The sequence below is a fragment of the Parasteatoda tepidariorum genome, chromosome 3, assembly GCF_982258835.1.
Source record: "Parasteatoda tepidariorum strain Cologne lab strain chromosome 3, Ptep-v5.0, whole genome shotgun sequence".
Lineage (NCBI taxonomy): Eukaryota > Metazoa > Arthropoda > Arachnida > Araneae > Theridiidae > Parasteatoda > Parasteatoda tepidariorum.
In genome coordinates this window covers 100,112,168-100,123,657 of record NC_141757.1, presented here as the reverse complement: position 1 = coordinate 100,123,657, position 11,490 = coordinate 100,112,168, and the positions used below count along the sequence as shown (strand labels likewise).

At 32.1% G+C, this 11,490-nt stretch overlaps 1 protein-coding gene across 1 annotated transcript; it reads left to right on the top strand.

Moving 5' to 3' along the window:
• The first annotated feature begins 4,409 nt into the window (after window positions 1-4,409).
• LOC147814111 (uncharacterized) lies at window positions 4,410-11,142 on the top strand. Its single transcript, XM_087160206.1, has 3 exons — window positions 4,410-4,425; window positions 6,182-8,818; window positions 9,047-11,142. The coding sequence occupies exons 1-3, from the start codon at window positions 4,410-4,412 to the stop codon at window positions 11,140-11,142; spliced, it is 4,749 nt and encodes a 1,582-aa protein (XP_087016332.1).
• Window positions 11,143-11,490: the final 348 nt, after the last annotated feature.

The following is an 11,490-nucleotide window of genomic DNA, read 5'->3' as shown; positions in this document are numbered from 1 at the left end:
TCCGCAGAGGATCAAAATTGTGATGGCATGTCTTCGGATCATCCTCCGGGATGTTTCCCAGACCGTCGCCAATAGCCCATTGTGCAGCTCTAGTGCGACGTAAATTAACAACAACAACCATTATTTCAAATTAGTATTACAAGTCAGGTGAAAAGATTTTTATTGTCGGAGTATTTTTATTGGCTGAAAAATCACGTGGTAGGATCCAGTTTTACCTCATTCATTGGTTGTCATCAGCATAAAACTAATGAAAGTCGTAAAGGTATTGTTTTTCTATAAAGATTTTTGCATCCCTAATTTAAAATGAAAGTTCTATTATTTCAGTAGTGGTCTTGTAGTAGTCTTGACTACTCTTGACTAAGAAAAATAATCTAAATAAAAATATATATTTTTAAAAACCACGTTTTTTGTAGTGAAGAATAATAATTAAAAAGTAATAATTTTAAAAAAATATAAAATAAAAATTAAAAATTAAAAAAATTATAATTCAAAATAAAAAAATTCAAAAAAAAAAAAAATATTTTTAAAAACAGCGTTTTTGTAGTGGAGAATAATAGTTTTTAAAAAAATTTTAAAGCGAAAAGCGTGGGGCGCATGAAATACATAACAGTACATATACACATTTTCTTACTCATACACATGCACAGCCACATATACATCCACATACATATGCATATACACAAACATATTCCACATTCAAATACAATTACAATTACAGATATACATACACATATTTTCAAGAGCACACATACACACACTAATATAACATTACTGTTATGCATATCATGCGCTCCACGTTTTTCGTTTTTCAAATTTTTTTTTTAATTATTATTCTCCACTACAAAAACGTGGTTTTTAAAAATATTATTTCTTTTTTTTGAATTTTTTAATGTTGAAACCATACAGAAGTTGTTAGAATTTTGCTCAATCTGAATGTCTATTCTTCTTAATTCGACAGGATCGCTGATAATTTTTATATAATGGATGAAAAGTGCAATTGGCTCAGAGAAGTTATGCTGCTGGACTAAACATGAAAGGTATTCGTAGTTTCTATCACCATGTAATGAAAACGTTGGTTAATTTCAATGAAAATGACCTCAACAGAAGCGAGTGTATCTTAATTCTTGTTCCAAGAGCTTCATAGTCTTCTCATTGTGTTTAAAATAATAAAGTTGTTGAATCAAACAATTGTAACTGAGTAATACAGTTGATAAAATTAAATAAAAAAATATTTATATTTAAAATTGTCATGTTAGCGCAAAAGGATACAGCACTAGCTTTGCAATAAGGTGAACCATTTTTGAAATCTCAGTGTTGGATCAGTAGCCACAGTGATGACATAAAATGACCCCAATAGTGACAGATCATGATTTAGAGTCTCCGTTCTTCTGGATTAATTTGTAGGATATTTGCTTAGTTTTACTCTCCATGAAACAAAAATAGGAACTAGCTTCATTCACGCTTTATTCAAAACAACCTATAGTGCGGCTTTCAGGAGAACTCCTCCCGACACCCGTCTCGCGTCATGGCGGGTACTATGGTTACAAGGAAAGGTCACTTCGAATAGGGATGTGGAGTGAATAGTTTTGTCTTAATCTTAGCGTAGGACGTCGTGAGTAAACCAATCGACACCGTCCTTCTTCCATTTCACCCCCATTAGAAATGTACAGCAAACAGCCCCAGACTTTCAGTCTGGAGGAGTTCTCCTCAAAGCCGCACATAGTACAAAATGCTTGATATTTTATGCGGATCATATTGCTTAATAATATTACCGTCGTTGAACAGCTGATCCAATTTTTTGGGTTTACGACTACTAATGTTCAACTCCGTAGCCTTGTAATTTTGAATCTAATCCAGAAGGGAACTCCTAGATCAAGTATTGGAAGAAATTTACGAGAGAAATTCGTTGAGGACTTTTTGATGGAACCAACCCGAATTTGCGTTACTTGGTAACCACGAGAATCTCCCACGGTTAGCCTGACGGCAAAGGAATTCTAATCCATGATCCATCTACCACAGAGAATATTTCACGTCAGCACTGTGGTCGGTGCAAGCCGGATTCGTTCCGACCAGCCACCGCTGGGGATTCGAACCCGGATCACCTGATTTGAAGGCGAACGCTCTATCCCCAGAACCATTGCGGCTCATCATATTGCTTAAGAAGTTTTTAAAAAAAAGTAGCTGTTGTAAATCTAGTAAAAATATATTTGAAGATGCCCTCAATGAAAATTGGCAAATTGTTTTGACGCCCGTTGTATTTACCTGCAAAATAAAAGGGTTTCGGAAAGAAAAAGAACACATTAAAATAACATAAACAAAAAAAGCAAAAAATATATATATAATTCAAATAAAATGCATTTTATATCAAAATAAAAATACAGAAATAACGTACAAAAAGTTGTCGACTATGTGCAGCAAATGAAGGAAATATTACCTTATATAGATGCTTCTACCCTGGTTGAATAAATGAAACAAAATCGCTCATCCTAGTGACCAATTTAGCGATAATCCAATGAAAACATCTCGTAAGATATAATATAACCCTAATTCTTCGAAGAGAAACTTTCTTATTAGAATGTTCTTGAAGGCAGAAAAATAAAAAAATTCCGCAATATGAGTTCCTTAAACTCAATGTAAAGTTCAAATTTTGTATACTCAATAGATTTTCCAACTACTGAAAGCGAATTGAAATAAATCAATTATTTTTATTATATAAAAATTTTTGTGATTGTTAAGTTGTTATACAATGCAGACAATGAATACCTGCTCAAAAATTTAAAAAAAATTGGATCATAAAGAGGTTTGTTTTTTTTAATTTTTAGATTTTTTTTTTTTTATGTTTAAATTTTACATTATTTTCGATACCAAAAAAGACAGCACTGGCTAGAAATGGAATACGAACTCTAAACATAAAATATAACTTTCTTTCTGGTAAAAGACGTTATTTCGCATGATGCGTGAGCTTTCGAATCGAAAAAAGCATTGTTAGACCAAAAGCAACAACAAAAAAAACAACAACAAAAAGTTATGAAATTAAACAATAAAAATATTAATAACTATTAAAAAAGAATTGGCATTATCTTTTAATTAACGAGCTATACAATTGCGTACAAAAAATTTCCGATAGGCTTAAAAAGTTCCTGAAATATCGCGAAATACGCAAAATGGCAAAGTAACATGAAGAAGTCTAAACATTCGACAGTTCTCTTGACTAAACAATTTGAACCATATTTTTCAGATTGCGCTTTTACCCAAATTGTGAAGATAAAGAGCTTAATTTCGTTGAAAAAAAAGGCGTGTATATTCCGAGAAAGTGAGTTTCATAATCTAATTTCGTAACTTAAAATATCGTCTGTACTAATTAATAAATAACTTTTATGCCAATCCCTCGAAGCACAGAGATTGCATGTTAGTACGTTAAAATCCGATTATTAAATTAAAAGTTATTCAAATCTCCAGCTAATTTTGCGCACTCTATGAAGTTACAGTCAAAGCCAAATTTTAGGAAATTCAGCCTTCGTTAACAACTTAAAATATTAGTTATTCTCGATTACATAAATAGTATTCATTTTTCTCGATAGATAAATAGCATTCTATATTCCACAGCATAGCATTATTCTCGATTGATAAATAGCATTCAATATTCTATAGCATAGTATTATTCTCGATAGATGAATAGCAAAAAGTTCTTTAAAGTAGAAAATTTGTGTCGAAAAAAATTCAAGTTTCAAGCAATATGGTGAGTTAATTTAATATTTAAAATCAAAATCAAGTAACACGTTAACTATATTTTATTTTATATATTCTGAAGAAAAAAAATCAAACAAAAAAAGCATTAAGAAGGATCAATTTTATTAGTTTCGTAAAACATTTAAATTTCATCTCCAAATAATTTTTCTTTTATTTATTTATCCTTTTTTTTAGCACAGAAGCATATATAATATACTACGCGCATTTGCATTATTCCTCAAATTCTCTGAGTAATTTGCCAATTAGGAGAGATTATTAAATTTGAGAAAACATTTGCTCTGCTAAGCTTTCTCTAGATCCTAACTAGTTACACTTTAAACGCCGGGAATTGCGTATCACATTTTTTCAAAACGCCAATTAAAACCATCGCAGCTAGATATACAAAAAGAGTTTTAATAATCCTATTTAATTAATTTAGCATGTTTACATTTTTCATTTCATTTTACAGCAAGGGAAAAATATCGCCAATGGTTATCATCGCGCTCTAAAAAAAATTCGTACGAAAGTTTGCTCGAGATAATTAAATTAAATTTTTCTCGAGAACAATTATGATTCACCTGGGATGCATGAGATAAGGTGAATTTCAATTCAAATGGAGGGAAAGGAACTTTAATAGGAATCATAACATAATCACTCGTGTTTATTTAAAGATAATGAAAATGAATTCATTTACTCGTAAGTTACTCTTGATACTTTTTTATAAGAATGGGGATTAAATATATATGCTATATTTTCGACAAAATAAATTCCTTTGCTAGACACGAAGCGTTTTATTTGTCCTTAAATCACTTTAGGGATACAGGCATACTTGTATACGTTTACTTTCTTCAAAGTTTTCGTTGGATCTATATGCAGTTTACCCCGCCATCTTTGATTTCAAGTTTAATGTTTGATTTCTATTTTATCGATATTCGTTGTTTAACAAATCTTCATATTATTAACAAACTTTTAATGACAAATTCAAACTTTCAAAAATAGATAAGTTATTTGCTATAACAATTGGTAAATATAGCACTCGATAACTTTTAAAACTTTTTTCTCCAAAAATTTGAGGCATTATAATTTTATTTTTTGATTCCTTCTTTGTACTTATCGAAAATATCAGCATGTGTGTATGTATTTGCTTGATCAAAATTTTTCTTATAACTATTTAAATACAGCTCCATTCGCCTTCTTGAAATCGAAATTTAATTTCTGTTTTCTCGATATTTGTTTAACAAATCTCCACATTATATACACATTTTTGATGACAAATTTAACGGCACAATGCTTTTAAATCTGATGATGGAAAATAAATTATTTTTTATATTAGATTGGAAAAAAGCACTTGGAAACGTTTAGAAATTTTTGTGTTTTTCCCTAAACATTTGAATCATTTAAATTATGCTGTGTGTATTTTTGAATTGTTCTTTGTCATTTTCAAGGATATAGGCACATATATGTACATATATGTACACATATATGTAAACAAAAATTTTTAATCCATGTAAATGTCCCCAAATTTCTATGTTTTCTAAATATTTAAATACAGCTTTCGTGTTAGTTCCTTTTTTTTGCCATCTTGAATTGTAGTTTTTCATTTTATTTTTCTCGATGTTTGTTTACAAATCTCAATGTTATTAATCTTATGGTAATAGTGTTCCCGTCAAGTAACAATTTTCTTCTTACGTAGAAGTAACGACGCGCATGCGCACTGCCAAAAACAAAAAAAGAACTGAATATTAATATTCATTCGATGTTTAGAATTTCATGTAGCTGTTGAGCTAAAAATTGCAATGTAAACTTTTTCTTTTCTCCTCCCTTTCTCTTATTAAATACTTAAAATATTCTTAGATTTGACTGTTGAATTAGAATTGCGTTGATTTCCTCTTATTCGAATTTTGAGAATTACTTTGATCATTTCCTGATAAAATTTCTAAAATCAGATTTTATAGATGAACCACCGTTAGCATTTTTGGTGCATACGCCGCGAAACAACATTCTTGTTGTTATAGATTGTTTCGATTTCGGATTGATCAGGAAGTGTAAAGAAAAGAAAGGTAGGAATATTTGATAATTTGATCTATATGAAGATTTAGATAATTTGATGCTTCAAATTTAAAGCAGTTGTTAGTTGTTTTGTAGAAAGTTGCTTTGTTTTGATTGTGTGATGCAGTATTTGTTTACATATTTACTAAATATTGAAACATCATACAAATTATAAATTTGATTATTAGTGTTGATAAGAATTTTTAAAATATGGAAGAATTAACTAAACAGAGAAAAATTAGAGGCGTTTTGCGTTCTAGCATAACAAAATATATTAACAAATTAGAACAAGAATTTGATGAAATAAATACTGATACTGAACTAGAACAACATTTAGATTTTTTGACTAGTAGATTAAAACAAATAAATGATTTAGATAATACTATACAATCTCTAATTGTAGATGAAAATGATTTTGATGCAGAAATTGAATCTGCAATGGAATATGGTCAGAAAATTATTTTATGGAATTCGAAACTTTCTTCTAAGATAAAATCCTTTCTTCGTAATGCATCTGCTAATAATTATGATAAGGTAAATTTAATTCAGGCACAAGAACATTCCAACAATACTATAGCCACAGAAGTTTTGAATCGGAAAATAAATAATAATGTTAAACTTCCTAAATTATCGATAGAAAAATATTATGGAGATCCGTGTGTTTGGATAGAATTCTGGAATCAATTTCAAAGTACAATTGATAAAAATGAAACATTATCTGTAATAGACAAATTCTCGTATTTAAAATCACTTTTAGGAGGTGCTGCAGCTAATGTTGTTAATGGGTTTTCGCTTTCTGAGGAAAATTATGGAAAAGCTGTTAAACTATTAAAAGAAAGATTCGGTAGAGATGAATTAGTTATAAATGCTCATATGAACAAATTGTTAAATCTCTATCCTGTTAAAGATGCTAATAATGTTTTAGGATTAAGAAAACTATATGACACTTGTGAAGTACAAATTCGAAGTTTGGACTCTTTAAAAGTAACTTCCGGAATGTATGGACATTTATTGTACCCCATTTTGATTAAATTAATTCCTGAAGAATTAGCTTTAAGCTTTAACCGTAGAAAATTAGATAAAGCAAATCTAAGTGATTTTGATGTAATGGAACTGATAAATTTTCTAAAAATTGAAATAGAATGTAGGGAATCTGTTTCATTCCAAAACTCGAGGGTAGATAGAAAGAAAAACTTCATTAATCATAATACTGTCGCAAAACAACAATTTGGCAATTCGCGTGAGTCACCTCGAAATCAAAATCGCCCTTTCAATTCAAATGTAAACAAAACAGTAGAGTATTTAGCTCCTGTCACAGAAAGTAATTGTATCTTTTGTAAAGAAACTCATAGTTCGGAACACTGCAACAATGTAAATATTGATGAAAAAAAGGATTTGTTAAGAAAACAAGCTCGTTGCTCTTTGTGCCTTCAAAAGAATCATAGAATTAGAGACTGTAAGAAAAGGACATTTTGCGATATATGTAATCATAAACACAACAGAACAATTTGCTATCAATTTGGTAAAGCTGAGGATAAAAACGAAACTAAAATTGTTACTGCTATTTCGCAATGCCATGAAGTTTATAAAACTGATTCGTTGATTAAATCCACTATTGGAATTTATTTGCAAACATGTACCGCTATGATTAAATCATCATTAAATGAAGAAACTTCACCTGTTAGAATATTATTAGATAATGGATCCATGCGAACATTCGTTTTAGAAGAAGTTTCAAAAAGATTAAAACTTCCCATTGTAAGATCGGAAACCTTATCTGTTTATGCCTTCGGAGCTGATGGAGCTCAAGAGAAAATTTATGATGTTGTTAAAATCAGATTAGCTAATAGGGATCAACCTTCTTTAAATATTGAACTTGAAGCTCTAGTCACCGATCAAATATCTGCTACTAATTTACCAGCACCTGATACCAACATTCAAAAAGCATATAAGCAGTTGAGAGGCTTACAGTTAGCTGATTCCTATGACTCTAAAGAAAATAAGATAGAAATTTTAGTTGGAGCTGATTTTTATTTTGACATTGTCAGTGGTAGAATTAGAAGATTGAACGATAAACTGGTAGCTTCAGAAACCATTTTTGGCTGGTGTCTTCAGGGACAAGGAAGCATTCATAAAGATCTATGTAGCTTCAAAATTATCGTCGAAGAAAAATCCATCTCCGATCAACTAAGAGAATTTTGGGAGCTGGAAAACTTAGGGATTAATGTGGACTCAGAAACTAAAGATAATGTTGAAAAGGAGATAATGAAAAATTTTGAAGAAGGAATTTCATATGCAAATAATCGCTACAAAGTGAAGTTGCCCTGGAAACCTGAATTAAAGAGTATGTTACATAATAATAAGGTAGTCGCCAGTAGAAGATTTCAGTCTTTGAAAAAATCTTTCATCAACGATCCAGTCTATTTTTTTGAATACAACAAAGTTTTAGAAGATTATCAAAAAGAGCACATTATAGAGCCTGTTACAAAGGAAAACGAAACTTTGAATGAAGAGAATTGCTTCTACTTGCCTCACAGAGCTGTGGTCAGAAATGACAAGAGTACAAGTAGATTACGAGTCGTCTTTGATGCATCATCGCATTCTGCTGGACAGATTTCACTAAACCAATGCTTGTATACTGGACTTAATTTATTACCTGATCTTTTTCTTCTTTTGATTAGATTTAGACTTCATCCTGTAGCTGTGACTGCTGACATCAAGCAAGCTTTCCTGCGGATTGAAATTGATGAAGAAGACCGAGACTACACCAGATTTCTTTGGAACAAAAGCCCAGACGATTTCAGTCCTGATGAGACCTACCGGATGACAAGAGTTCTGTTTGGTGTGACATCTTCTCCTTTTCTACTTAATGCCACCATAAAACATCACTTGAAGAGGTATGTACAGAAATTTCCTCTTACTGTTCAACTGTTAAGTAAATCGTTGTATGTTGATGATTGCCTCATAGGCGAAGATGAGGTAGAAAGTGCTCTGACTACTTGTTTAGATAGTCATGAAATTTTTAAAGATGCTAGCATGTGTTTGAGAAAATGGAAAACAAATTCCCCAGAACTGTTTCACAAGTTGAAAGAACTTAAATTAGAAGTAGATGACATAACTGATTCTTTTGATCAAACTTTAATACCTTCAAAGGTCATGGGAGTTGCATGGAATCCCAAGGAAGACTATTTTTACTTTGATACTCGAAATGTTGAATTATTACTTAAGAAAAATAAGGGGACTAAAAGATATATTTTACAAATTGCAGGTCGCATATTTGATCCTATTGGATACATTGGGCCATTTACTATTCGTATCAAATGCCTGATACAAGAAATATGGTGTTTAGGCTTAGATTGGGATGAGGTTGTACCAAATAAAACCATTGAGGCATTTAATAAATGGTGTGATGATTTAAAGAAATTGAGTAACATTCGATTACCGCGTTACTATTTCTCACATGCATTACCTAAAGATATAGACAATATCCAGTTACACCTATTTTCAGATGCTTCCATCAAAGCTTATGGAGCGGTTGCCTATCTAAGAGTAAAGCTAAACGATGGAAACATCATTACTAGTTTTGTTGCCTCTAAAGGACGAGTTGCGCCGTTAAAGATGCTCTCTTTACCTAGATTAGAACTTATGGGAGCACTTTTATCTGCTAGACTGAGTGAAAAAATCATAGAAGGTTTAGAATTTCCAGTTGAGCGAATTTTTTGGACTGATTCGTCTATTACGTACTTTTGGATAAGAGGTTCACCAGATAGGTTTAAAATTTTCATAAAGAACAGAATTCAGGAAATTCACAAACACAGTAATCCTTCAGAATGGTTTCACTGTCCTGGAACGGATAATCCAGCTGATTTAATATCACGTGGACTTTCGGTTTCAGAATTAGAAAACAGCGACTTTTGGTGGCAGGGTCCACTGTGGCTGAAAGAAGATGAATCGTCGTGGCCAAAATCTTTAGAAACACACAAAGAACTTATTGCAAATCCAGAGACACTAGAAATTCGGAAAGTTTTAACTTTAAACACAAACGTCGCAGAGAGAAACGAAAACATCAACAATTTCCTTAATCGATACTCCTCTTTCACTAGGTTGGTTAGAATTACAGCTTATTGCTTAAGATTTCTTAAAAACTGTGAAGATACAAATAGAAAAAGGGATAATTTAAGTACATTCGAGCTACGAAATGCTACACAGGTGTTAGTAAAATGTGTGCAATCTATAGAGTTTAGCTCTGAGATTAAATGCCTAAAAAACAAACAGCCAATTCCTCAAAATAGCAAAATCATATCATTGAATGTGTTTATGGACGACAATGGACTTATGAGAGTTGGTGGTCGCTTGAAATTCTCCGAGTTAACAGAATCACAAAAATATCAAATGCTTTTACCGAAATCTCATCACCTTACACAATTAATCATCGAACACTTTCATAACAAATCATTACACTCGGGAGTTCAGACAACACTTTATTTGATTAGACAATTTTACTGGATACCTTCTGGACAAGATAGAGTCCGAAGATTCATACATAAATGCTTGACTTGTTTCAAGACTAAGACACAAACTATTAATCAAAAGATGGGTAACTTGCCCAAAGATCGGATCGTACCATCACGACCCTTTGATAAAGTTGGTTTAGACTTTGCTGGTCCCATATTAACAAAACCTAATTTGAAGAGATCTAAGGTTGTAATTAAATCTTACATCGCTATATTTATTTGCTTCAGTACTAAGGCTACTCACTTCGAGGTTGTCTCAGACTTGACAACAGATGCTTTTTTAGCTTGTTTGAGAAGGTTCATTTCGAGACGTTCAAAACCGTCGATTATTTGGAGTGATAACGCATCTAACTTCAAAGGTGCAAGAAATGTTTTGAACTCAATGCTTGAACTTTGCCAGTCAAACTCTGTGAAGAAATTTAGTGCTGAAGAGGGAATTCAGTGGCATTTCACACCGCCTGCGTCTCCTAACTTTGGTGGTCTGTGGGAAGCTAATATTAAATCCATGAAGAGAATACTCTTGAAAGTCACAAAATCTAACTTACTAAATTTTGAAGAACTGACTACGCTCGTAGTGCAGATCGAAAGTATTCTCAACTCACGCCCACTTTCGCCCATGTCATCAGACCCTAACGATCTGCAGCCGTTGACACCAGGACACTTTCTAGTTGGAGCTCCGATTATGTCATTTCCTGAACATCATACTGCTCCAGATTCTTTTTCTCTTTCTTCTAGGTGGAGCCTGATTCAACGTCTGAAAGACAGCGTTTGGAATAGATGGAGCCATGAACCTGAGTCAACTACAAACACGTTCGAAATGGACTTGTCAACAAGAAAATCTGAAAGTTGATCAACTAGTCCTTCTTAAAGATCCTAGTAAGACAGCAATGCAATGGAATCTGGCTAGAATTGTGAAAACTTATCCTGGAGAAGACAATCTTGTCAGAGTGGTTGACGTCAAAACAGCTAGAGGAACTTTTCGCCGAGCCATCTCTAACATACTTCCACTACCGGATGATGTTGGACTAACATCCAACGGGGGGTGGGATGTTCCCGTCAAGTAACAATTTTCTTCTTACGTAGAAGTAACGACGCGCATGCGCAATGAAAAAAAAAAAAGAACTGAATAGTTGAGCTTAAAATTGCAATGTAAACTTTTTCTTTTCTCCTTCCTTTCTCTTATTAAATACTTAAAATA

Bases quoted from the DNA above. Each gene is read 5' to 3' on its own strand.
- LOC147814111 (XM_087160206.1), top strand. The intron at 8,819-9,046 runs GTTTGAGAAAAT...TACAAATTGCAG, and splicing joins TTTTAAAGATGCTAGCATGT to GTCGCATATTTGATCCTATT.